Source organism: Lonchura striata, chromosome 37, assembly GCF_050655825.1.
Source record: "Lonchura striata isolate lonStrDom1 chromosome 37, ASM5065582v1, whole genome shotgun sequence".
Lineage (NCBI taxonomy): Eukaryota > Metazoa > Chordata > Aves > Passeriformes > Estrildidae > Lonchura > Lonchura striata.
In genome coordinates, this window is record NC_140739.1 from 15,199,807 (window position 1) to 15,227,795 (window position 27,989).

The 27,989-nt window shown below is 52.3% G+C and overlaps 1 protein-coding gene across 13 annotated transcripts; it reads left to right on the plus strand.

Annotated features, from left to right (window-relative positions):
* The first annotated feature begins 464 nt into the window (after window positions 1–464).
* Window positions 465–27,707, plus strand: U2AF2 (U2 small nuclear RNA auxiliary factor 2). 13 transcript variants are annotated; one of them, XM_085565866.1, is made up of 12 exons: window positions 465–680; window positions 3,975–4,110; window positions 8,076–8,105; window positions 9,127–9,230; window positions 11,049–11,200; window positions 13,241–13,357; window positions 15,099–15,237; window positions 16,846–16,925; window positions 18,027–18,149; window positions 19,925–20,011; window positions 21,391–21,639; window positions 23,052–27,383. In XM_085565866.1, the coding sequence occupies exons 1-12, from the start codon at window positions 632–634 to the stop codon at window positions 23,319–23,321; spliced, it is 1,536 nt and encodes a 511-aa protein (XP_085421992.1). In that variant the 5' UTR covers window positions 465–631; the 3' UTR covers window positions 23,322–27,383. The 13 variants fall into 13 exon arrangements, with proteins under 13 accessions (XP_085421992.1, XP_085421994.1, XP_085421998.1 ...); XM_085565872.1 differs by lacking the exon at window positions 23,052–27,383 and adding an exon at window positions 27,426–27,707 and having other exon boundaries at window positions 469–680; XM_085565868.1 differs by lacking the exon at window positions 8,076–8,105.
* The last annotated feature ends 282 nt before the right edge of the window (window positions 27,708–27,989 follow it).

The following is a 27,989-nucleotide window of genomic DNA, read 5'->3' on the forward strand; positions in this document are numbered from 1 at the left end:
AAAGGGAAAAGAGGGGAAGAGGGAAAAGGGAAGAAAGGGGAAGAGGGGAAGAGGGGAAGAGGGGAAAAAGGGGAAAAAGGGGAAAGAGGGGAAAAAAGGGGAAAGGGGAAAAAGGGAAAAAGGGAAAAAAGGGAAAAAGGGGAAAAAGGGGAAAAAAGGGGAAAAGGGGAAAAAGGACAAAAGGGGAAAAAGGGGAAAAAAGGGGAAAAAGGGGAAAAAGGGGAAAAAAGGGAAAAAAGGGAAAAAGGGGAAAAAGGGGAGCGGGCTTCGGGCCCGAGCGGGGCCGGGAAGCGGCGGGAAAAGCCGAGCGGGGCCGGAAGTTCCCGAGCGGCGCCGGAAATTCCCGAGCGGCGCCGGAAGTTCCGAGCGGGACCGGAAGCGCCGAGCGCTGGCGGGAGGCGCCGAGCGCTGCCGGGAATTGCCGAAGCGGCGGCGGAAGGAGCCGAAGGCGCGGCCGGAAGCGGCCGAGCGCGGCCGGAAGCGGCCGAGCGCGGCCGGAAGCGGCGGAGCGCGGGCGGAGGCGGCGCGGCCTGAGGGCGGCCGTGAGGAGCGGGGAGGCGCCGGGAGAGCTCCGGGAAAGCTCCGGGGAGGCGCCGGGAAAGCTCCGGGAGGCTCCCGGGGAGCCGCCGCCATGTCCGACTTCGACGAGTTCGAGCGGCAGCTGAACGAGAACAAACAAGGTACCGGCCCCGCCCCCCCCACGGGCCGCGCCTCACGGGGGGGGGGAACGGGGGAGACCCCCCCAAAAATTGGGGGAGACCCCCCCCCACCACCCCAGCCCAAATTTGGGGTTCCCCCCCCCCGGTTTTGGGGTTCCTCCAGTCCCGGTTTGGGTTCTCCCCCCGAAAATTTGGGTTCGACTTTCGGTGCCCCCCCCTCCCCTTCCCCAAATTGGGCTCGTCCGCCATTGGTTTTGACCCCCCCCCCAATTTTGGGGTTCGCCCTCCCCAAATTTGGGGATCCCCTTCTAAATTTGGGGTCCCCCCCACACGAATTTGGGATCCCCCTCTTAATTTGGGGTCCCCCCACACGAATTTGGGATCCCCCCTCTCCAATTTTGACCCCCCCCCCCAATTTTGGGGTTCGCCCTCCCTAATTTGGAGACCCCCCCCTCTTAATTTGGGGTTCCCCCACCCCAAATTTGGGGATCCCCCCTCTTAATTTGGGGTCCCCCCTCTCCAATTTTGACCCCCACCCCCAATTTTGGGGTTCGCCCTCCCTAATTTGGGGATCCCCCCCTCTTAATTTGGGGTTTCCCCACCCCAATTTTGACCCCACCCCAAAATTTGGGGACCCCGCTCTTAATTTGGGGTTCCCCCACCCCAATTTTGTCCCCCACCTCCAATTTTTGGGGTCCCCCCACCCCAAATTTGGGGACCCCCCTCTTAATTTGGGGTCCCCCCACACGAATTTGGGGTCTCCCCCATTCCAATTTTGACCCCACCCCAAAATTTGGGGTCCCCCCACCCCAAATTTCGGGATCCCCCTCTTAATTTAAGGTCCCTCCTCAAGAATTTGGGATCCCCCCCCATTCCAATTTTGACCTCCACCCCAAAATTTGGGGTCCCCCCACCCCAAATTTGGGGATCCCCCTCTTAATTTGGGGTTCCCCCTCCCCAAATTTGGGGATCCCCTTCTTAATTTGGGGTCCCTCCTCACGAATTTGGGATCCCCCCCATTCCAATTTTGACCCCCACCCCAATTTTTGACCCCCACCCCAAATTTGGGGATCCCCCCTCCTAATTTGAGGTCCCCCCTCCCCAAATTTGGGGACTCCCCTCTTAATTTGGGGTCCCCCCCACGGGAATTTGGGGTCCCCCCCTCCCCAATTTTTGACCCCACCCCAATTTTGGGGAACCCCCCCCCTCGAATTTTGGATCCCCCCAAATTTTGGGTTCATCCTTCGTGACCCCCTCCCCCAAATTTTGGGGTCCCCTCCTCCAATTTTGGATCCCCCCCAAATTTTGGGATAATTTTGGGTTTTTCCCCCACAATTTTGGGATAATTTTGGGGTTTTACCTCCCAATTTTGGGATAATTTTGGATTTTTCCCCTCACAATTTTGGGATAATTTTGGGTTTTTTCCCCCCCAATTTTGGGAGAATTTGGGGTTTTTTCCACCCAAATTTTGGGATAATTTTGGGTCTTTTCCCCCCCCAATTTTGGGATAATTTTGGATTTTTCCCCTCACAATTTTGGGATAATTTTGGGGTTTCCTCCCCCCCCAATTTTGGGATAATTTTGGGGTTTTTTCCACCCAAATTTTGGGATAATTCTGGGTCTTTTCCCCCCCAATTTTGGGATAATTTTGGGGTTTTACCTCCCAATTTTGGGATAATTTTGGATTTTTCCCCTCACAGTTTTGGGATAATTTTGGGTTTTTCCCCCCCCCAACCAATTTTGGGATAATTTTGGTTTTTTTCCACTTTTTTGGGGTTGATTTTGGGGTATTTTCTCCCCTCGCAGAGCGGGACAAGGAGAACCGGGGGTTTGGATTAGTTTGAGTTTATTTTATGATATGTTGGGTTATTTTGGTTTATTTTAGGTTTATTTTAGGTTTATTTTGGGTTAATTTTGGCCCATTTTGGGTTAATTTGGGGCCATTTTGGGTTAATTTGGGGCCATTTTGGGTTAATTTGGGGCCATTTTGGGTTAATTTTGGCCCATTTTGGGTGTTTTCTCCCCTCGCAGAGCGGGACAAGGAGAACCGGGGGTTTGGGTTAGTTTGGGATATTTTGGTTTATTTTAGGTTTATTTTGGGTTTATTTTGGGATATTTTGGGTATCTTTGGGGCTATTTTGGGTTAATTTGGGGCCATTTTGGGTTAATTTTGGGCCATTTTGGGTGTTTTCTCCCCTCGCAGAGTGGGACAAGGAGAACCGGGGGTTTGGGTTAGTTTGGGATATTTTGGGTTGATTTGGGGTATATTTTGGGTTTATTTTGTGATTTTTGGGCCATTTTGGGTTAATTTTGGCCCATTTTGGGTTAATTTTGGCCCATATTGGGTTAATTTTGGGCCATTTTGGGTGTTTTCTCCCCTCGCAGAGCGGGACAAGGAGAACCGGGGGTTTGGGTTAGTTTGGGTTTATTTTATGATATGTTGGGTTATTTTGGGATATTTTGGGTTATTTTGGGATATTTTGGGTAAATTTTGGGATATTTTGGGATATTTGGGTTGATTTTGGGACTTTTCCTCCCCTTGCAGAGTGGGACAAGGAGAACCGGGGGTTTGGCTTGTTTGTGATATTTTGGTTTATTTTAGGTTTATTTTGGGCTTATTTTGAGCTATTTTGGGTTAATTTTGGGCCATTTTGGGTTAATTTTGAGCTATTTTGGGTTAATTTTGGGCCATTTTGGGTTAATTTTGGGCCATTTTGGGTTAATTTTGGTGCATTTTGGGTGTTTTCTCCCCTTGCAGAGCGGGACAAGGAGAACCGGGGGTTTGGGTTAGTTTGGGATATTTTGGTTTATTTTAGGTTTATTTTGGGATATTTTGGGATATTTCGGGTTAATTTTGGGTTAATTTTGGCCCATTTTGGGTTAATTTTGAGCTATTTTGGGTTAATTTTGGCCGATTTTGGGTGTTTCCTCCCCTCGCAGAGCGGGACAAGGAGAACCGGGGCTTTGGGTTAGTTTGGGATATTTTGGTTTATTTTAGGTTTATTTTGGGTTAATTTTGGGCCATTTTGGGTTAATTTTGGGATATTTTGGGTTAATTTGGGGCCATTTTGGGTTAATTTTGGCCGATTTTGGGTGTTTCCTCCCCTCGCAGAGCGGGACAAGGAGAACCGGGGGTTTGGATTAGTTTGAGTTTAGTTTATGATATGTTGGGTTATTTTGGTTTATTTTGGGTTTATTTTGGGATATTTTGGGTTAATTTTGGCCCATTTTGGGTTAATTTTGGCCCATTTTGGGTTAATTTTGAGCTATTTTGGGTTAATTTTGGCCGATTTTGGGTGTTTCCTCCCCTCGCAGAGCGGGACAAGGAGAACCGGCACCGCAAGCGCTCCCACAGCCGCTCGCGCAGCCGCGACCGCAAACGGCGCAGCCGCTCCCGGGAGCGCCGCAACCGCGACCAGCGCAGCGTGTCCCGCGACCGCCGCCGCCGCCGGTAACTGGGGAAACTGGGAATACTGGGAATACTGGGAATGGGCACTGGGAGCACTGGGAGCACTGGGAATGGGCACTGGGATACTGGGAGCACTGGGAGCGCCGCAACCGCGACCAGCGCAGCGTGTCCCGCGACCGCCGCCGCCGCCGGTAACTGGGAGCACTGGGAATACTGGGAATACTGGGAATGGGCACTGGGGATACTGGGGATACTGGGAATGGGCACTGGGAGCACTGGGAATGGGCATTGGGATACTGGGAGCACTGGGAGCAGCCGCTCCCGAGAGCGCCGCAACCGCGACCAGCGCAGCGTGTCCCGCGACCGCCGCCGCCGCCGGTAACTGGGAGCACTGGGAATACTGGGAGCACTGGGAATGGGCACTGGGGGCACTGGGGATACTGGGAATGGGCACTGGGAGCACTGGGAATGGGCACTGGGATACTGGGAGCACTGGGAGCAGCCGCTCCCGGGATCGCCGCAACCGCGACCAGCGCAGCGTGTCCCGCGACCGCCGCCGCCGCCGGTAACTGGGAGCACTGGGAATACTGGGAATGGGCACTGGGGATACTGGGAGCACTGGGAATGGGCACTGGGAGCACTGGGAATGGGCACTGGGATACTGGGAGCACTGGGAATACTGGGAATGGGCACTGGGATACTGGGAGCACTGGGAGCGCCGCAACCGCGACCAGCGCAGCGTGTCCCGCGACCGCCGCCGCCGCCGGTAACTGGGAGCACTGGGGATACTGGGGATACTGGGAATGGGCACTGGGGGCACTGGGGATACTGGGAATGGGCACTGGGAGCACTGGGAATGGGCACTGGGATACTGGGAGCACTGGGAGCAGCCGCTCCCGGGAGCGCCGCAACCGCGACCAGCGCAGCGTGTCCCGCGACCGCCGCCGCCGCCGGTAACTGGGGAAACTGGGAATACTGGGAATACTGGGAATACTGGGAATGGGCACTGGGGATACTGGGGATACTGGGAATGGGCACTGGGATACTGGGGATACTGGGAATGGGCACTGGGATACTGGGAGCACTGGGAGCGCCGCAACCGCGACCAGCGCAGCGTGTCCCGCGACCGCCGCCGCCGCCGGTAACTGGGGAAACTGGGAATACTGGGAATGGGCACTGGGGATACTGGGAATACTGGGAATGGGCACTGGGGATACTGGGGATACTGGGAGCACTGGGAGCGCCGCAACCGCGACCAGCGCAGCGTGTCCCGCGACCGCCGCCGCCGCCGGTAACTGGGAGCACTGGGAATACTGGGAATGGGCACTGGGATACTGGGGATACTGGGAATGGGCACTGGGAGCACTGGGAATGGGCACTGGGATACTGGGAGCACTGGGAGCGCCGCAACCGCGACCAGCGCAGCGTGTCCCGCGACCGCCGCCGCCGCCGGTAACTGGGGAAACTGGGAATACTGGGAATACTGGGAATACTGGGAATGGGCACTGGGAATACTGGGGATACTGGGAATGGGCACTGGGAGCACTGGGAATGGGCACTGGGATACTGGGAGCACTGGGAGCGCCGCAACCGCGACCAGCGCAGCGTGTCCCGCGACCGCCGCCGCTGCCGGTAACTGGGAGCACTGGGAATACTGGGAATACTGGGAATGGGCACTGGGGGCACTGGGGATACTGGGAATGGGCACTGGGATACTGGGAGCACTGGGAGCAGCCGCTCCCGGGAGCGCCGCAACCGCGACCAGCGCAGCGTGTCCCGCGACCGCCGCCGCCGCCGGTAACTGGGAGCACTGGGAATACTGGGAATGGGCACTGGGGGCACGGGAATACTGGGAATACTGGGAATGGGCACTGGGGATACTGGGGATACTGGGAATGGGCACTGGGAGCACTGGGAATGGGCACTGGGATACTGGGAGCACTGGGAGCGCCGCAACCGCGACCAGCGCAGCGTGTCCCGCGACTGCCGCCGCCGCCGGTAACTGGGAGCACTGGGAATACTGGGAATACTGGGAATGGGCACTGGGGGCACTGGGAATACTGGGAATGGGCACTGGGGATACTGGGGATACTGGGAATGGGCACTGGGAGCACTGGGAATGGGCACTGGGATACTGGGAGCACCGGGAGCGCCGCAACCGCGACCAGCGCAGCGTGTCCCGCGACCGCCGCCGCCGCCGGTAACTGGGAGCACTGGGAATACTGGGGACACTGGGAATGGGCACTGGGGATACTGGGGATACTGGGGATGGGCACTGGGATACTGGGGATACTGGGGATGGGCACTGGGGATACTGGGAATGGGCACTGGGAGCACTGGGGATACTGGGAATGGGCACTGGGATACTGGGAGCACTGGGAGCGCCGCAACCGCGACCAGCGCAGCGTGTCCCGCGACCGCCGCCGCCGCCGGTAACTGGGAGCACTGGGAATACTGGGAATACTGGGAATGGGCACTGGGGATACTGGGAGCACTGGGAGCGCCGCAACCGCGACCAGCGCAGCGTGTCCCGCGACCGCCGCCGCCGCCGGTAACTGGGAGCACTGGGAATACTGGGAATGGGCACTGGGATACTGGGGATACTGGGAATGGGCACTGGGGATACTGGGGATACTGGGAATGGGCACTGGGATACTGGGGATACTGGGAATGCTGGGAATGGGCACTGGGGATACTGGGGATACTGGGAATGGGCACTGGGAGCACTGGGAATGGGCACTGGGATACTGGGGATACTGGGAATGGGCACTGGGGATACTGGGAGCACTGGGATCGGTCACTGGGGATACTGGGAATTGGGACTGGGGATACTGGGAGCACTGGGATCAGTCACTGGGGATACTGGGAATTGGCACTGGGGATACTGGGAGCACTGGGATCAGTCACTGGGGATACTGGGGATACTGGGAATTGGGACTGGGGATACTGGGAGCACTGGGAATTGGCACTGGGATTACTGGGACTACTGGGAATTGGCACTGGGAACAGCCCTGGAGATACTGGGAGCATTGGGAGCACTGGGAATACTGGGAATAGGCACTGGGGATACTGGGAATACTGGGATCGGTCACTGGGGATACTGGGGATACTGGGAGTTGGCACTGGGGTTACTGGGAGCACTGGGAACACCCCAGGACCACCAGGATTGAGGTGAGACCCCCCAAAAATGGGGCTGGGAGCCCCAAAAATGGGATTGGGGATCCAAAAATGGGACTGGGGACTCCAAAATGAGGTTGGGGACCCCAAAAATGGGATTGGGGACCCCAAAATGGGGCTAGGGACCCCAAAATGGGGATGGGTATCCCAAAAATGGGGATAAGCATCCCCAAAAATGGGGAAGGGACCCCAGAAATGGGAAGGCACCCCAAATTTGGGAGTGGGGACCCCAAATTTGGGCTGAGGATCTCAAAAATGGAGTTGGGGACCCCAAAAATGGGATTGGGGACCCCAAAATGGGGCTGGGGACCCCAAAATGGGATTGGGGACCCCAAAATGGGGATGGGGATCCCAAAAATGGGGATAAGCATCCCCAAAAATGGGGAAGGGACCCCAGAAATGGGAAGGCACCCCAAATTTGGGATTGGGGACCCCAAATTTGGGCTGAGGATCCCAAAAATGGGGTTGGGGACCCCAAAAATGGGATTGGGGACCCCAAAAATGGGGCTGGGGACCCCAAAATGGGATTGGGGACCCCAAAATGGGATTGGGGACCCCAAAATGGGGATGGGGATCCCAAAAATGGGGATAAGCATCCCCAAAAATGGGCAAGGGACCCCAAAAATGGGGCTGGGACCCCCAAAAATGGGAGTGGGACCCTAAAAATGGGAGTGGGGACCCCCAAAATGGGGCTGGGATCCCAAATTTGGGTTGGGGGATCCCAAATTTCGGCTGGGGGATCCCAATTTTGGGTTGGGGACCCCCAAATTGGGGTGGGACTCCCCCGCCCCCCAATTTCGGGGGTCTCACCCCTTCCAAAATCCCCCCAGGTCACCCCTGAGCCTCTCGGGCCCCCTGAGGTGAGTCCGGGGATTTTGGGGAATTTTTGGGCATTTTTGGGTTTTTTTGGGGGGTTTTGGGGAGAATTTTGGGGGGTTTTTTTGGGAGATATTTGGGGTTTTTTTGGGGATTTTTAGGGGGTTTTTGGGAGAATTTTGGGGTTTTTTTCGGGAGTTTTTTGGGGGAATTTTGGGGTTTTTTTGGGATTTTTAGGGGCTTTTGGGGAGAATTTTGGGGTTTTTTTTGGGGTTGTTTGGGGAGAATTTTGGGGTTTTTTTCAGAAGATTTTTGGGGTTTTTTGGGGGGGGTCTTTGGTGGTTTTAAGGAGGTTTTTTGGGATTTTTTTTTGTGGGGTTTGGAGGGGATTTTGGGGAGAATTTTGGGGGTTTTTTTCGGGAGATTTTCAGGGGATTTTTGGGGGGGATTTTTGGGTTTTTTTAGGAGTTTTTGGGGAGAATTTTGGGTTTTTTTCGGGAGATTTTCAGGGGTATTTTTAGGTTGGTTTTTGGGTTATTTTCGGAGGGTTTTGGGTTGGTTTTTGGTTTTTTGGGGGGGGTTTTGGGTTTGTTTTTGGGATATTTTCTGGACGTTTTCAGGGAGGTTTTGAGTTGGTTTTTAGGTTATTTTCGGGGGGTTTTGGGTTGATTTTTGGGTTCTTTTCGGGCAGGTTTTGGGTTAGTTTTTGGGTTATTTTCAGAGGGTTTTGAGTTGGTTTTTGGGTTATTTTCGGGCAGGTTTTGGGTTAGTTTTTGGGTTATTTTCAGGGGGTTTTGGGTTGATTTTTGGGTTATTTTCGGGGGGTTTTGGGTTGGTTTTTGGTTTTTTTGGGGGGGTTTTGGGTTGTTTTTTGGGATATTTTCTGGGCGTTTTCAGGGAGGTTTTGAGTTGGTTTTTGGGTTATTTTTGGGAGTGTTTTGGGTTGTTTTTTTGGTTATTTTCGGGAGGTTTTCAGGGAGGTTTTGAGTTGGTTTTTGGGTTATTTTTGGGGGGTTTTGGGTTGATTTTTGGGTTATTTTTCCTTTTTTTCTCTCCCCTCCCCAGCCGCTCCCCCCGGCACGAGAAGAAGAAGAAAATTCGGAAATATTGGGACGTGCCCCCCCCCGGCTTCGAGCACATCACCCCCATGCAGTACAAGGCCATGCAGGGTGAGACCCCTCCCCAAATTCACCCGGGACCCCCCAAATTCACCCAGAGCCCCCCAAATTCACCCGGACCCCCCCAAACCCCCCCCCGGCTTCGAGCACATCACCCCCATGCAGTACAAGGCCATGCAGGGTGAGACCCCTCCCCGAATTCACCGGGACCCCCCAAATTCACCCAGAGCCCCCCGGGACCCCCTGAATTCACCCGGGACCCCCCAAATTCACCCAGAGCCCCCAAAATTCACCCGGACCCCCCCAAACCCCCCCCGGCTTCGAGCACATCACCCCCATGCAGTACAAGGCCATGCAGGGTGAGACCCCTCCCCAAATTCACCCAGAGCCCCCCGGGACCCCCCAAATTCACCGGGACCCCCCAAATTCACCCAGAGCCCCCCAAATTCACCCGGACCCCCCCAAACCCCCCCCGGCTTCGAGCACATCACCCCCATGCAGTACAAGGCCATGCAGGGTGAGACCCCTCCCCAAATTCACCCGGGACCCCCCAAATTCACCCAGAGCCCCCCGGGACCCCCCAAATTCACCCAAACCCCCCCAAATTCACCCAGAGCCCCCCAAATTCACCCAGAGCCCCCGGGACCCCCCGAATTCACCGGGACCCCTCCAAATTCACCCAGAGACACCAAATCCCCCCAAACCCCGTCAGGGCCCCCCAAATCCCAACCTAGAGACCCCAGACCCCCCAAATCCCCCACAAACCTCATTCTAGAGACCCCAAACCCCAACCTAGAGACCCCAGACCCCCTCAGGACCCCCCGAACCCCCTCAGGACCCCCAAAATCTAAACCTAGAGACCCCAAACCCCATCCCAGAGACCCCAAACCCCCTCAGGACCCCCTCAGGACCCCCAAAATCCAAACCTAGAGACTCCAAACCCCATCCTAGAGACCCCAGACCCCCTCAGGACCCCCCAGATCCCCCCAAATTCCTGTTTTTGTGCCCCCCAGCGGCGGGGCAGATCTCGGCCACGGCGCTGCTGCCCCCCCGAACCCCATCCCAGAGACCCCAAATCCCCCCAAATCCCCCCAAATCCCCCCCAAACCCCATCCCAGAGACCCCAAACCCCAATCTAGAGACCCCAAACCCCATCCCAGAGACCCCAAACCCCCCCAAATCCCCCCCAAACCCCCCAAATTCCCCCAAATCCCCCCAAATTTCCGTTTTCCCCCAGCGGCGGGGCAGATCCCGGCCACGGCGCTGCTGCCCCCCCGAACCCCATCCCAGAGACCCCAAACCCCCTCAGGACCCCCCAAACCCCCTCAGGACCCCCTAAACCCCCTCAGGACCCCCCAAACCCCATCCCAGAGACCCCAAACCCCAATCTAGAGACCCCAGACCCCATCCCAGAGACCCCAAACCCCCCCAAATCTCCCCAAATCCCCCCAAATCCCCCCCAGACCCCCTCAGGACCCCCCAAACCCCATCCTAGAGACCCCAAACCCCCCCCAAACCCCCTCAGGACCCCCCAAACCCCCCAAATTCCCCCAAATCCCCCCAAATTCCCATTTTTCCCCCAGCGGCGGGGCAGATCCCGGCCACGGCGCTGCTGCCCCCCCAAACCCCATCCCAGAGACCCCAAATCCCCCCAAATCCCCCCAAACCCCCCCCAAACCCCCCAAATTCCCCCAAATCCCCCCAAATTCCCATTTTTCCCCCAGCGGCGGGGCAGATCCCGGCCACGGCGCTGCTGCCCCCCCAAACCCCATCCCAGAGACCCCAAATCCCCCCAAATCCCCCCAAACCCCCCCCAAACCCCCCAAATTCCCCCAAATCCCCCCAAATTCCCGTTTTTGTGCCCCCCAGCGGCGGGGCAGATCCCGGCCACGGCGCTGCTGCCCACCATGACCCCCGACGGGCTGGCGGTGACGCCCACGCCGGTGCCCGTGGTCGGCAGCCAGATGACGCGGCAGGCGCGGCGCCTCTACGTGGGCAACATCCCCTTCGGCATCACCGAGGTGCCAGGCGGATTTTGGGGGGATTTTGGGGCTTTTTGGGTTTTTTTGGGATTTTTTTTGGGATTTTTTGGGGGGTTTTGGGGGTTTTTTTGAGGTTTTTTGGGGTTTTTGGGGCTGTTGTTGGAGGCGCCTCTACGTGGGCAACATCCCCTTCGGCATCACCGAGGTGCCAGGGGGGTTTTGGGGGGATTTTGGGGGATTTTGGGGTTTTTTGGGATTTTTTGGGATTTTTTTGGATTTTTTGGGGGGTTTTTGGGGTTTATTTGGGGTTTTTTTGGGGTTTTTGGGGCTGTTGTTGGAGGCGCCTCTACGTGGGCAACATCCCCTTCGGCATCACCGAGGTGCCAGGCGGATTTTGGGGGGATTTTGGGGCTTTTTGGGTTTTTTTGGGATTTTTTTGGGGTGTTTTTGGGCGTTATTTGGGTTTTTTTTGGGGTTTTTTGGGGTTTTTGGGGCTGTTCTTTGAGGCGCCTCTACGTGGGCAACATCCCCTTCGGCATCACCGAGGTGCCAGGGGGGATTTGGGGGGATTTTGGGGAATTTTGGGATTTTTTGGGATTTTTTTGGGGTGTTTTTGGGCGTTATTTGGGGTTTTTTTGGGGTTTTTGGGGCTGTTGTTGGAGGCGCCTCTACGTGGGCAACATCCCCTTCGGCATCACCGAGGTGCCAGGGCGGTTTTGGGGGGATTTCGGGGTTTTTGGGGTTTTTTGGGATTTTTGGGGAATTTTTTTGGGGATTTTTTGGAATTTTTTGGGGTTTTTTTTGGGTTTTTTGGGGTTTTTGGAGCTGTTGTTGGAGGCGCCTCTACGTGGGCAACATCCCCTTCGGCATCACCGAGGTGCCAGGGGGGTTTTGGGGGAATTTTGGGGGTTTTTGGGCATTTTTTGGGGGTTTTGGGGTTAATTTATGGTTATTTGGTTTTAATTGGGTTTTTTTGGGTTTATTTATGGTTATTTGGGTTTATTTGGGGTTTTTGGGGTTTTTTTTGGGGAGATTTTTACTGTATTTCTTTCCACTTCTCCATTTTTGTCTCCTTTTTTCTCCCATTTCTCCCTTTTTTCCCCTTTTTTTCCCCTTTTCCCCATTTTTTCGCCTTTTCCCCCTTTTTTCCCATTTCCTATTTTCACTCTCATTTTTCACCATTCCCACCCCTTTTTTCCCCATTTTCCTCCCTTTTTCCCCGTTTTTCCCCTTTTTATTGCTCTTTTTTCACCATTTTATCCCCATTTTATCCCCATTTTATCCCTATTTTTCCCCCTTTTTATCGCCATTTTCCCCCATTTCCCCCCCATTTTCCCCCCATTTTCCCCCATTTTCCCCCATTTTATCCCCATTTTCCCCCATTTTTACCCCCATTTTCCCCCCTTTTTTCCCCCTTTTTTTCCCATTTCCTATTTTCACTCTCATTTTTCACCATTCCCATTTTTTCCCCCATTTTTCCCCATTTTCCCCCCATTTTCCCCCATCTTCCCCCCATTTTCCCCATTTTCCCCCATTTTCCCCCCTTTTTCCCCCTTTTTCCCCATTTTTCCCCATTTTTTCCCCATTTTCCCCCCTTTTTCCCCATTTTTTCCCCATTTTCCCCAATTTTACCCCCATTTTCCCCCCTTTTTCCCCATTTTTTCCCCCTTTTTCCCCCTTTTTTCCCATTTTCCCCCTTTTTCCCCCTTTTTCCCCATTTTTCCCCATTTTTTCCCCATTTTCCCCCATTTATCCCCATTTTTACCCCCATTTTCCCCCCTTTTTCTCCATTTTTCCCCATTTTCCCCCATTTTATCCCCATTTTCCCCCCTTTTTCCCCATTTTTTCCCCCTTTTTCCCCCTTTTTCCCCATTTTCCTCCTTTTTCCCCCTTTTTCCCCATTTTTCCCCATTTTTTCCCCATTTTCCCCCATTTTCCCCCCTTTTTCCCCCATTTATCCCCATTTTTACCCCCATTTCCCCCCCTTTTTCCCCCTTTTTCCCCCTTTTTTCCCCCTTTCTCCCCCTTTTTTCCCCCCGAGCCCCCCGGCTGACCCAAAATTGCCGTTTTTCGCCCCAGGAGGCGATGATGGATTTCTTCAACGCGCAGATGCGCCTGGGGGGGCTGACCCAGGCCCCCGGGAACCCCGTCCTGGCCGTGCAGATCAACCAGGACAAGAACTTCGCCTTCCTCGAGGTGCCGCCCGCCTTTTGGGGACAATTCCGGCGATTTCGGGGCCGGGGAGGGGAGCGGGACCCGGCCGGGGGCTCGGCAATGGGCCGGGCCCAAAAACCCCAAAATGGGCCCAAAAAACCCAAAAACAGCCCCAAAAACCCCCAAAACGGCCCCAAAAAATGCAAAAACAGCCCCAAAAACCCAGAAAACGACCCCACAAACCCCCAAAACAGCCCCAAAAACCCAAAAACGGCCCCACAAACCCCAAAAACGGCCCCAAAAAACCCAAAAACGGCCCCAAAAACCCAGAAAACGGCCCCACAAACCCAGAAAACGGCCCCAAAAACCCCAAAAAAGGCCCCAAAAACCCAGAAAACAGCCCCAAAAACCCCAATAATGGCCCCAAATACGGCCCCAAAAACCCCGAAAACGGCCCCAAAAAATGCAAAAACAGCCCCAAAAACCCCGAAAACGGCCCCAAAAAATGCAAAAACAGCCCCAAAAACCCCAAAATGGCCCCAAAAACCCCAATAATGGCCCCAAATACGGCCCCAAAAACCCCAAAATGGCCCCAAAAAACGCAAAAACAGCCCCAACAACCCCCAAAACAACCCCAAAAACTCTGAAAACAGCCCCAAAAATGGCCCTAAAAACCCAGAAAACGGCCCCAAAAACCCAGAAAACAGCCCCAAAAACCCCAAAAACGGCCCCAAAAACCCAGAAAACGGCCCCACAAACCCCAAAAACGGCCCCAGAAACCCCAAAAATGGCCCCAAAAACCCAGAAAACAGCCCCAAAAATGGCCCTAAAAACCCAGAAAACGGCCCCAAAAACCCCAAAAACAGCCCCAAAAACCCAGAAAACGGCCCCACAAACCCCAAAAACAGCCCCAAAAACCCCAAAAATGGCCCCAAAAACCCAGAAAACAGCCCCAAAAACCCTGAAAACGGCCCCAAAAACCCAGAAAACAGCCCCAAAAATGGCCCTAAAAACCCAGAAAACGGCCCCACAAACCCAGAAAACGGCCCCAAAAACCCCAAAAATGGCCCCAAAAACCCTGAAAACGGCCCCAAAATCACAGAAAACAGCCCCAAAAACGGCCCCAAAAACCCAGAAAACGGCCCCAAAAAACCCAAAACGGCCCCAAAAACCCGAAAAACGGCCACAAAAACCCCAAAAACAGCCCCAAAAACCCCAAAAACGGCCCCAAAAACCCAGAAAACGGCCCCAGAACGGACAGAAATTGTCAGAGATTGGCACCAAAATCTGCCCCAAAGTTCCCAAAATTCTCCCCAAAATCTGCCCCAAAATGGCCCCAAAATGGTCCCAAAATTCACAGAAAGTCTCACAAACTGTCACCAAATCTGTCCCAAAGTTCCTAAAATTCTCACCAAAACCTGCCCCAAAATGGCCCCAAAATTCTCACAAATTCTCACCAAAACCTGCCCCAAAATTCTCACAAATTCTCACAAATTCTCACCAAAACCTGCCCCAAAATTCTCACAAATTCTCACCAAAACCTGCCCCAAAATGGCCCCAAAATTCTCACAAATTCTCACCAAAACCTGCCCCAAAATGGCCCCAAAATTGACATTTTTGGGCTCCCAAATCCCATTTTTGGTCAGCCTAACTCCATTTTTGGTCACCCTAACCCCATTTTTGGTCACCCTAACCCCATTTTCGTGGTCCCCGAGCCCATTTTCGGGCTCCCTGACCCCAATTTCGGTTCCCCCGACCCCAAATTTTGGTTTTTTTGCCCCAGTTCCGCTCGGTGGACGAGACGACGCAGGCCATGGCCTTCGACGGGATCATCTTCCAGGGGCAGTCGCTGAAGATCCGGCGGCCCCACGACTACCAACCCCTGCCCGGGATGTCCGAAAACCCCTCGGTCTACGTGCCCGGTGAGAGCCCCAAAATCCCCCAAAATCACCCCAAAAATATCCCAAAATCACCCCAAAAATCCCCTCGAAAATCCACCCAAAATTACCTGAAAATTACCCAAAAAATCCCCCCAAAAATCCCCCAACCCCTGCCCGGGATGTCCGAAAACCCCTCGGTCTACGTGCCCGGTGAGAGCCCCAAAATCCCCCAAAATCACCCCAAAAATATCCCAAAATCACCCCAAAAATCCCCTCGAAAATCCACCCAGAAATACCCAAAAATCCCCCCAAAAATCCCCCCAAAAATCCCCCAACCCCTGCCCGGGATGTCCGAAAACCCCTCGGTCTACGTGCCCGGTGAGAGCCCCAAAATCCCCCAAAATCACCCCAAAAATATCCCAAAATCACCCCAAAAACCCCCTCGAAAATCCACCCAAAATTACCTGAAAATTACCCAAAAAATCCCCCCAAAAATCCCCCAACCCCTGCCCGGGATGTCCGAAAACCCCTCGGTCTACGTGCCCGGTGAGAGCCCCAAAATATCCCAAAAATATCCCAAAATCACCCCAAAAATATCTCAAATTCACCCCAAAAATCCCCTCGAAAATCCACCCAGAAATACCCGAAAATTACCCAAAAAATCCCCCCAAAAATCCCCCAACCCCTGCCCGGGATGTCCGAAAACCCCTTGGTCTACGTGCCCGGTGAGAGCCCCAAAATCCCCCAAAATCACCCCAAAAATATCCCAAAAATATCCCAAAATCACCCCAAAAATATCCCAAAAATCTCCCAAAAATTCCTCCAGAAATACTCCAAAATTACCCCCAAAATACCACAAAAATACCCCAAAAATCCCCACAAAAATTCCCCCATAAATACCCCAAAATCCCCCAAAATTACCCCAAAAATCCTCCATAAATCCCCCAAAATCCCCCCAAAAATCCCCTAAAATCTCTCCAAAAATACCCCGAAAATACCCTGAAGTCACCCCAAAATTACCCTAAAAATCAGGGATGCTCCCAAGTTCTAGGGAGGAATTTTTGGGGTCCCAGGTGGAATTTTTGGGTTCCCAGGTGAATTTTGGGATCCCAGGTGAAATTTTGGGATTCCAGGTGAATTTTTTGGGTTCCCAGGTGGAATTTTTGGGGTCCCAGGTGGAATTTTGGGGTCCCAGGTGGAATTTTTGGGTTTCCAGGTGGAAATTTGGGGATTCCAGGTGGAAATTTTGGGATTCCAGGTGAAATTTTTGGGGTCCCAGGTGAAATTTTGGGTTCCCAGGTGAAATTTTGGGATTCCAGGTGAATTTTTTGGGGTCCTAGATGGAATTTTGGGTTCCCAGGTGGAATTTTGGGTGTCCCAGGTGGAATTTTGGGATTCCAGGTGGAAATTTGGGGATTCCAGGTGAAATTTTGGGATTCCAGGTGAAATTTTGGGTTCCCAGGTGGAATTTTGGGGATTCCAGGTGGGATTTTTTTGGGGTTTCCTGTGGGTTTTTTTGTTTCCTGTGGTTTCCTGTTTGATATTTGGGGTCCCAGGTGGAATTTTGGGCTCCCAGGTGGAATTTTGGGGTCCCAGGTGGAATTTTGGGGCTCCAGGGCTGAAATTTGGGGCATTTTTGGCCTTTTCCAGGTGTGGTCTCCACGGTGGTTCCGGACTCCGCCCACAAACTCTTCATTGGGGGCCTCCCCAATTACCTGAACGACGACCAGGTGAGGGGGGGAGCCCCAAAAATCCCCCAAAAAACCCCAAAATCCTCCAAAAATCCCTCCCAAAAATCCCCCAAAAATCCTCCAAAAATCCCCCCTAAAATCCCCCAAAATTCCCCCAAAAATCCCTCAAAATCCTTCAAAAATCTCTCAAAACCTCCCCAAAATCCCCCCTAAAATCCACCCAAAATCGCCCCAAAAATCCCCCCCAAAAATTCCCTCAAAGTTTCCCAAAATTCCCTCAAAATCCCCCAAAAATCCCTCAAAATCCCCCCAAAAATTCCCCCAAAACCTCCTTAAAAAATCCCCCCTAAAATCTTCCCAAAATTCCCTCAAAGTTCCCTCAAAATCCCCCCAAAATTCCCCTCAAAAAATCCCCCCAAAATTTCCCAAATCCCGGGGGGGGAATTCCCAAATCCCAGGAGGGGAATTCCCGAATCCCAGGAGGGGAATTCCCGAATTCCGGGAGGGAATCCCAAATCCCAGGAGGAATTCCCAAATCCCAGGAGGAATTCCCAAATCCCAGGAGGGAATTCCCAATCCCAGGAGAATTCCCAAATCCAGAGGGAGGAATTCCCAAATCCCAGGGAGGAATTCCCAAATCCAGAGGGAATTCCCAAATCCAGAGGGAGGAATTCCCAAATCCCAGGAGGAATTCCCAAATCCCAGGAGGAATTCCCAAATCCCAGGAGGGGAATTCCCAAATCCCAGGAGGAATTCCCAAATCCCAGGGAGGGAATTCCCAAATCCCAAGAGGGGAATTCCCGAATTCCGGGAGGGAATTCCAAACCCAAGGAGGAATTCCCAAATCCAGAGGGAATTCCCCAATCCCAGGAGGAATTCCCAAATCCAGAGGGAATTCCCCAATCCCAGGAGGAATTCCCAAATCCAGAGGGAATTCCCAAATCCAGAGGGAATTCCCCAATCCCAGGATAATTCCCACACCCCAAAATTCCCCAAAAATCCCCAAAATTGAGCTGGAATTCAGCCCACGGATCGGGACGGGAGCGACTGGGACCCCCAGGGGGTTTTGGGGAGGGGAATTCCCAATCCAGGAGGTTCCCAAAATTCCCGGAATTCCCGGAATTCCCAAATTCCCGGCAGGTGAAGGAGCTGCTGACGTCCTTCGGGCCCCTCAAGGCCTTTAACCTGGTCAAGGACAGCGCCACGGGGCTGAGCAAGGGCTACGCCTTCTGCGAGTACGTGGACATCAACGTCACCGACCAGGTACCAAAACTGCCCAAAATCTGCCCAAAAAATGACCAAAATATGCCCAAAATCCACCCAAAATAGCGGCCCAAAATTGGCCCGAAAACTGACCAAAACAACCCAAAACATCAGCCCAAAATAACCCAAAATCTGCGAGTACGTGGACATCAACGTCACCGACCAGGTACCAAAACTGCCCAAAATCTGCCCAAAAAATGACCCAAAATCTGACCAAAAAATGACCAAAATCTGACCAAAATCTGCTAAAAATAGAGGCCCAAAATCTGCCCGAAAACTGACCAAAACAACCCAAAACATCAGCCCAAAATAACCCAAAATCTGCGAGTACGTGGACATCAACGTCACCGACCAGGTACCAAAACTGCCCAAAATCTGCCCAAAAAATGACCAAAATATGCCCAAAATCCACCCAAAATAGCGGCCCAAAATTGGCCCGAAAACTGACCAAAACAACCCAAAACATCAGCCCAAAATAACCCAAAATCTGCGAGTACGTGGACATCAACGTCACCGACCAGGTACCAAAACTGCCCAAAATCTGCCCAAAAAATGACCCAAAATCTGACCAAAAAATGACCAAAATCTGACCAAAATCTGCTAAAAATAGAGGCCCAAAATCTGCCCGAAAACTGACCAAAACAACCCGAAACATCAGCCCAAAATAACCCAAAATCTGCGAGTACGTGGACATCAACGTCACCGACCAGGTACCAAAACTGCCCAAAATCTGCCCAAAAAATGACCAAAAACTGCCCAAAATGTGCCCAAAATCTGCCCAAAATCAGCACCAAAATCTGCCCAAAACAGCCCCAAAAATCCCAGAATTTCCCCCCAAATTTCCTCAAAATCCCAGATTTCCCCCCCAAAAAAACCAAAAAAATCCAAATATTTTTGGAGCCCCAAATTTCCTCTAAACCCACCCAAATCCCCTCCCAAAACACCCCAAAATCCCAGAATTTCCCCCCAAAAGCCCCAAAATCCCAAATTTTTCCCCCAAACCCGGCCCTGCTGGGGTCCTTGGGGGTCTCAGCCCCCCAAATTTGGGGAGGGGGTCCCAAATCTTTTTGGAGCCCCCAAAGTACCCCAAATCCCCCTGAAAATACCCCAAAATCCCAGAATTTCCCCCCAAAATCCCAGAATTTCCCCCCAAAAACCCCCAAAATCCCGGAATTTTTCCCCAAACCCGGCCCTGCTGGGGTCTTCGGGGGTCTCAGCCCCCCAAATTTGGGGAGGGGGTCCCAAATCTTTTTGGAGCCCCCGAAATACCCCAAATCCCCTCAAAAACACCCCAAAATCCCAGAATTTCCCTCCAAAAAGCCCCAAAATCCCGGAATTTCTCCCCAAACCCGGCCCTGCTGGGGTCCTCGGGGGTCTCAGCCCCCCAAATTTAGGGAGGGGGTCCCAAATCTTTTTGGAGCCCCAAATTCCCTCTAAACTCACCCAAATCCCCTCCCAAAACACCCCAAAATCCCAGAATTTCCCCCCAAAATCCCAGAATTTCCCCCCAAAAAGCCCCAAAATCCTGGAATTTCTCCCCAACCCCGGCCCTGCTGGGGTCCTCGGGGGTCTCAGCCCCCCAAATTTGGGGAGGGGGTCCCAAATCTTTTTGGAGCCCCCAAAATACCACAAATCCCCTCAAAAACACCCCAAAATCCCAGAATTTCCCCCCAAAATCCTGGAATTTCTCCCCAACCCCGGCCCTGCTGGGGTCCTCGGGGGTCTCAGCCCCCCAAATTTGGGGAGGGGTCCCGCTGACCCCCTGACCCCCCCAGGCCATCGCGGGGCTCAACGGGATGCAGCTCGGGGACAAGAAGCTGCTGGTGCAGCGGGCGAGCGTCGGGGCCAAGAACGCCACCCTGGTGAGTGCCCAAATTCCCAAATTCCTAAATTCCCAAATTCCCAAATCCCCAAAATCCCAAAATCCCAAATCCCCAAAATCCCCAAAATCCCAAATTCCTAAATTCCCAAAATCCCAAATTACCAAATCCCCAAAATCCCAAATTCCCAAAATCCCAAATTACCAAAATCCCAAATTCCCAAAATCCCCAAATTCCCAAATCCCTAAATTCCCAAAAATCCCCAATTCCCAAAATCCCCAAAATCCCAAATCCCCAAATTCACCGTTTTTCCCCGTTTCCCCCCATTTTTTCACCGTTTTTCCCCGTTTTTTCACCGTTTTCCCCCATTTTTTCACCGTTTTTCCCCATTTCCCCCGTTCCCCCCATTTTCCCCCATTTCCCCCCTTTTTTCCCCCGTTTTCTCCCGTTTTCCCCCATTTTCTCACCGTTTTCCCCCCGTTTCCTCCATTTCCCCGCATTTTTCAACGTTTTTCCCCGTTTTTCCCTGTTTTCCCCCATTTCCCCCCATTTTTTCCCCGTTTTTTCCCCGTTTTCCCCCATTTTTCCCCATTTCCCCCATTTCCCCATTTCTCCCCCGTTTCTCCCCATTTTCTCACCATTTTTCCTCCATTTTCCCTCCGTTTCTCCCCATTTTTCCCCATTCCCCCCCATTTCCCCCTGTTTTTCCCCCCATTTTTCCCCATTTTCTCACCGTTTTCCCCATTTTCTCACCGTTTTCCCCATTTTCTCACTGTTTTCCCCATTTTCTCACCGTTTTCCCCGTTTTTTTTCCCCATTTCCCCCCATTTCCCCCCATTTTCCCCCATTTCCCTCCATTTTTCCCCATTTCCCCCATTTCCCCATTTCTCCCCCGTTTCTCATCATTTTCTCACCATTTTTCCCCCATTTTCCCTCCATTTTTCCCCATTTCCCCCATTTCCCCCCATTTTCCCCCATTTTCCCCCCATTTTTCCCCATTCCCCCCATTTCCCCCTGTTTTTCCCCCATTTTTCCCCATTTTCTCACCGTTTTCCCCATTTTTTCCCCCATTTCCCCCCATTTCCCCCCATTTTTCCCCCATTTTATCCCCATTTCCCCCATTTTCTCACCGTTTTCCCCATTTTTTTCACCTTTTTCCCCGTTTTTTTCCCCATTTCCCCCGTTTTCCCCCATTTCCCCCCATTTCCCCCATTTTTCCCCCATTTCCCCACATTTTCCCTCCGTTTCTCCCCATTTTTCCCCATTCCCCCCCATTTCCCCCCGTTTTTCCCCCCATTTTTCCCCATTTTCTCACCGTTTTCCCCGTTTTTTTCCCCATTTCCCCCCATTTCCCCCCATTTCCCCCCATTTTTCCCATTTTTTCCCCATTTTCCCCCATTTTCCCCCATTTCCCCGCTCAGAGCACCATCAACCAGACGCCGGTGACGCTGCAGGTGCCGGGGCTGATGAGCTCGCAGGTGCAGATGGGCGGGCACCCCACCGAGGTGCTGTGCCTGCTCAACATGGTGCTGCCCGAGGAGCTGCTGGACGACGACGAGTACGAGGAGATCGTCGAGGACGTGCGCGACGAGTGCGGCAAGTACGGCACCGTCAAATCCATCGAGATCCCGCGGCCCGTCGACGGCGTCGAGGTGCCGGGCTGTGGGAAGGTGAGAAACGGGGTTACCTGTGTGCCAGGTGTGCCGGGAATGGGCTAGGAAAGGGTTAATTCAGGTACGGCACCGTCAAATCCATCGAGATCCCGCGGCCCGTCGACGGTGTCGAGGTGCCGGGCTGTGGGAAGGTGAGAAACCAGTGAAAAATGGGGTCACCTGTGTGCCAGGTGTGCCCAGGTGTGATAGCAGTGGGGATAGGAAAGGGTTAAATCCATGGGGATCACAAAGGGTTAAATCCATGGAGATCCTTGGGGTGTGGAAAGGTGAGAAATGGGAGATTTGGGGTTACCTGTGTGCCCAGGTGTGCCCAGGTGTGCCCAGGTGTGCCCAGGTGTGCTGGGAATGGGGATAGGAAAGGGTTAAATCCATGGAGATCCCACAAAGAGTTAAATCCATGGGGATCACAAAGGGTTAAATCCATGGAGATCCCGGTATCGAGGTCCCGGGGTGTGGAAAGGTGAGAAATGAGAGATTTGGGGTTACCTGTGTGCCCAGGTGTGCCCAGGTGTGCTGGGAATGGGGCTAGGAAAGGGTTAAATCCATGGGGATCCCACAAAGGGTTAAATCCATGGATCACAAAGGGTTAATCCATGGAGATCACAAAGGGTTAATCCATGGATCCACAAAGGGTTAATCCATGGATCACAAAGGGTTAATCCATGGATCACAAAGGGTTAAATCCATGGATCACAAAGGGTTAAATCCATGGATCACAAAGGGTTAAATCCATGGAGATCACAAAGGGTTAAATCCATGGATCACAAAGGGTTAAATCCATGGAGATCACAAAGGGTTAATCCATGGATCACAAAGGGTTAATCCATGGATCACAAAGGGTTAATCCATGGATCACAAAGGGTTAAATCCATGGGGATCACAAAGGGTTAATCCATGGATCACAAAGGGTTAAATCCATGGGGATCACAAAGGGTTAATCCATGGATCACAAAGGGTTAATCCATGGATCACAAAGGGTTAAATCCATGAATCACAAAGGGTTAAATCCATGGATCACAAAGGGTTAATCCATGGATCACAAAGGGTTAATCCATGGATCACAAAGGGTTAATCCATGGACATCCCACAAAAAAATCCCATTTTTAGGCCCCAAAATCCCTTTTTTTTTCGCCAAAAAAATCCCCCGAAATCACCAAAATTACCAAAAATTACCAAAAACGGCCCAAATTTGCCCAAAATGACGGGAATTCTGCCCAAATTTTTGCAGATTTTCGTGGAGTTCACCTCGGTGTTCGACTGCCAGAAGGCCCCGGGGTCCCTCAGTCCCTGTGTCCCCAAAACCGCCCTGAAATGACCCAAAATCCCCCGAATTCACCCCAAATCCCCAAAACGACTAAAACCGGCCCAAATTTGCCCAAAATGACGGGAATTTTACCCAAATTTTGCAGATTTTCGTGGAGTTCACCTCGGTGTTCGACTGCCAGAAGGCCATGCAGGGTCTGGGGTGTTTCTCAGTCCATTTGTCCCATCCAGTGACCCAAAATCCCCCGAATTCACCCCAAATCACCAAAACGACTAAAAACGGCCCAAATTTGCCCAAAATGACGGGAATTTTACCCAAATTTTTGCAGATTTTCGTGGAGTTCACCTCGGTGTTCGACTGCCAGAAGGCCCCGGGGTCCCTCAGTCCCTGTGTCCCCAAAACCGCCCTGAAATGACCCAAAATCCCCCGAATTCACCCCAAATCACCAAAACGACTAAAACCGGCCCAAATTTGCCCAAAATGACGGGAATTTTACCCAAATTTTGCAGATTTTCGTGGAGTTCACCTCGGTGTTCGACTGCCAGAAGGCCCCGGGATCCCTCAGTCCCTGTGTCCCCAAAACCGCCCTGAAATGACCCAAAATCCCCCAAATTCACCCCAAATCACCAAAATGACTAAAACCAGCCCAAATTTGCCCAAAATGACGGGAATTTTGCCCAAATTTTTGCAGATTTTCGTGGAGTTCACCTCGGTGTTCGACTGCCAGAAGGCCCCGGGGTCCCTCAGTCCCTGTGTCCCCAAAACCGCCCTGAAATGACCCAAAATCCCCCGAATTCACCCCAAATCACCAAAAATCCTAAAACCAGCCCAAATTTGCCCAAAATGACGGGAATTTTGCCCAAATTTTGCAGATTTTCGTGGAGTTCACCTCGGTGTTCGACTGCCAGAAGGCCATGCAGGGTCTGGGCTGTCCTTGTGTCCCTCTGTCCCATCCAGTGACCCAAAATCCCCCGAATTCACCCCAAATCACCAAAACGACTAAAAACGGCCCAAATTTGCCCAAAATGACGGGAATTTTACCCAAATTTTTGCAGATTTTCGTGGAGTTCACCTCGGTGTTCGACTGCCAGAAGGCCATGCAGGGTCTGGGGTGTTTCTCAGTCCATTTGTCCCATCCAGTGACCCAAAATCCCCCGAATTCACCCCAAATCACCAAAACTACTAAAACCGGCCCAAATTTGCCCAAAATGACGGGAATTTTACCCAAATTTTTGCAGATTTTCGTGGAGTTCACCTCGGTGTTCGACTGCCAGAAGGCCCCGGGGTCCCTCAGTCCCTGTGTCCCCAAAACCGCCCTGAAATGACCCAAAATCCCCCGAATTCACCCCAAATCACCATAAATCCTAAAACCAGCCCAAATTTGCCCAAAATGACGGGAATTTTGCCCAAATTTTGCAGATTTTCGTGGAGTTCACCTCGGTGTTCGACTGCCAGAAGGCCATGCAGGGTCTGGGCTGTCCTTGTGTCCCTCTGTCCCATCCAGTGACCCAAAATCCCCCGAATTCACCCCAAATCACCAAAACGACTAAAACCGGCCCAAATTTGCCCAAAATGACGGGAATTTTGCCCAAATTTTGCAGATTTTCGTGGAGTTCACCTCGGTGTTCGACTGCCAGAAGGCCATGCAGGGTCTGGGCTGTCCTTGTGTCCCTCTGTCCCATCCAGTGACCCAAAATCCCCCGAATTCACCCCAAATCACCGAAATGACTAAAAACGGCCCAAATTTGCCCAAAATGACGGGAATTCTGCCCAAATTTTGCAGATTTTTGTGGAGTTCACCTTGGTGTTCGACTGCCAGAAGGCCCCGGGATCCCTCAGTCCCTGTGTGCCCAAAACTGCCCTGAAATGACCCAAAATCCCCCGAATTCACCCCAAATCACCAAAACGACTAAAAACGGCCCAAATTTGCCCAAAATGACGGGAATTCTGCCCAAATTTTGCAGATTTTTGTGGAGTTCACCTTGGTGTTCGACTGCCAGAAGGCCCCGGGGTCCCTCAGTCCCTGTGTCCCCAAAACCGCCCTGAAATGACCCAAAATCCCCCGAATTCACCCCAAATCACCAAAAATCCTAAAACCAGCCCAAATTTGCCCAAAATGATGGGAATTTTGCCCAAATTTTGCAGATTTTCGTGGAGTTCACCTCGGTGTTCGACTGCCAGAAGGCCATGCAGGGTCTGGGCTGTCCTTGTGTCCCTCTGTCCCATCCAGTGACCCAAAATCCCCCGAATTCACCCCAAATCACCAAAACGACTAAAAACGGCCCAAATTTGCCCAAAATGACGGGAATTCTGCCCAAATTTTGCAGATTTTCGTGGAGTTCACCTCGGTGTTCGACTGCCAGAAGGCCCCGGGGTCCCTCAGTCCCTGTGTCCCCAAAACCGCCCTGAAATGACCCAAAATCCCCCGAATTCACCCCAAATCACCAAAACTACTAAAACCAGCCCAAATTTGCCCAAAATGACGGGAATTTTGCCCAAATTTTTGCAGATTTTCGTGGAGTTCACCTCGGTGTTCGACTGCCAGAAGGCCATGCAGGGTCTGGGGTGTTTCTCAGTCCATTTGTCCCATCCAGTGACCCAAAATCCCCCGAATTCACCCCAAATCACCAAAATGACTAAAAATGGCCCAAATTTGCCCAAAATGATGGGAATTTTACCCAAATTTTTGCAGATTTTCGTGGAGTTCACCTCGGTGTTCGACTGCCAGAAGGCCCTGCAGGGTCTGGGGTGTTTCTCAGTCCCTGTGTCCCATCCAGTGACCCAAAATCCCCCGAATTCACCCCAAATCACCAAAACGACTAAAAACGGCCCAAATTTGCCCAAAATGACGGGAATTTTACCCAAATTTTGCAGATTTTCGTGGAGTTCACCTCGGTGTTTGACTGCCAGAAGGCCCCGGGGTCCCTCAGTCCCTGTGTCCCCAAAACCGCCCTGAAATGACCCAAAATCCCCCGAATTCACCCCAAATCCCCATAAATCCCAAAAACAGCCCAAATTTGCCCAAAATGACGGGAATTTTACCCAAATTTTGCAGATTTTCGTGGAGTTCACCTCGGTGTTCGACTGCCAGAAGGCCATGCAGGGTCTGGGCTGTCCTTGTGTCCCTCTGTCCCATCCAGTGACCCAAAATCCCCTGAAATCACCCCAAATCACCAAAACTACTAAAACCAGCCCAAATTTGCCCAAAATGACGGGAATTTTACCCAAATTTTTGCAGATTTTCGTGGAGTTCACCTCGGTGTTCGACTGCCAGAAGGCCATGCAGGGTCTGGGCTGTCCTTGTGTCCCTCTGTCCCATCCAGTGACCCAAAATCCCCTGAAATCACCCCAAATCACCAAAACTACTAAAACCAGCCCAAATTTGCCCAAAATGACGGGAATTTTACCCAAATTTTTGCAGATTTTCGTGGAGTTCACCTCGGTGTTCGACTGCCAGAAGGCCATGCAGGGTCTGGGGTGTTTCTCAGTCCCTGTGTCCCATCCAGTGACCCAAAATCCCCCGAATTCACCCCAAATCACCAAAAATCCCAAAAACGGCCCAAATTTGCCCAAAATGACGGGAATTTTACCCAAATTTTTGCAGATTTTCGTGGAGTTCACCTCGGTGTTCGACTGCCAGAAGGCCCCGGGGTCCCTCAGTCCCTGTGTCCCCAAAACCGCCCTGAAATGACCCAAAATCCCCCGAATTCACCCCAAATCACCATAAATCCCAAAAACGGCCCAAATTTGCCCAAAATGACGGGAATTTTGCCCAAATTTTTGCAGATTTTCGTGGAGTTCACCTCGGTGTTCGACTGCCAGAAGGCCATGCAGGGTCTGGGGTGTTTCTCAGTCCATTTGTCCCATTCCAGTGACCCAAAATCCCCCGAATTCACCCCAAATCACCAAAACGACTAAAACCGGCCCAAATTTGCCCAAAATGACGGGAATTTTACCCAAATTTTTGCAGATTTTCGTGGAGTTCACCTCGGTGTTCGACTGCCAGAAGGCCCTGCAGGGTCTGGGGTGTTTCTCAGTCCATTTGTCCCATTCCAGTGACCCAAAATCCCCCGAATTCACCCCAAATCCCCATAAATCCCAAAAACGGCCCAAATTTGCCCAAAATGACGGGAATTTTGCCCAAATTTTTGCAGATTTTCGTGGAGTTCACCTCGGTGTTCGACTGCCAGAAGGCCCTGCAGGGTCTGGGGTGTTTCTCAGTCCATTTGTCCCATCCAGTGACCCAAAATCCCCCGAATTCACCCCAAATCACCAAAACGACTAAAAATGGCCCAAATTTGCCCAAAATGACGGGAATTTTACCCAAATTTTGCAGATTTTCGTGGAGTTCACCTCGGTGTTCGACTGCCAGAAGGCCATGCAGGGTCTGGGCTGTCCTTGTGTCCCTCTGTCCCATCCAGTGACCCAAAATCCCCCGAATTCACCCCAAATCCCCATAAATCCCAAAAACGGCCCAAATTTGCCCAAAATGACGGGAATTTTACCCAAATTTTTGCAGATTTTCGTGGAGTTCACCTCGGTGTTCGACTGCCAGAAGGCCATGCAGGGCCTGACCGGCCGCAAGTTCGCCAACCGCGTGGTGGTCACCAAATTCTGCGACCCCGACTCCTACCACCGCCGCGACTTCTGGTAGCCCCGCCCCGTTTTTGTCCCAAAATCCCCGAATTTCGCCCCAAAAAATTCCCACATTTCGCCCCCGTCGGACCCTCCCCACCCCCCCTCCCAGCCCCTCCCCCGCCCCATCCCCCCACCCCAGGATTAAAGGATTTTTTTCCAGTTTTTTTGGGGTTTTGTGGAGTTTGGTTTTTGGTTTTTTTCGGCGGTTGGGGGTTTGGTGGTTTTTGGGGTGAAAAAGTTAAATTTGGGTGAAATCGGTGGGGTTTGGTGAAAAACTTGGAGTTTTGGGGTTTTGGGGTTAAAAATCCCAATTTTGGGGTGAAAAATCCCAATTTTGGGGTGAAAAATCCCAATTTTGGGGTGATATCCACGGGTTTTGGGGTGAAAAACTCTGAATTTTGGGGTGAAATCTGGGGTTTTGGGGTTAAAAATCCCAATTTTGGGG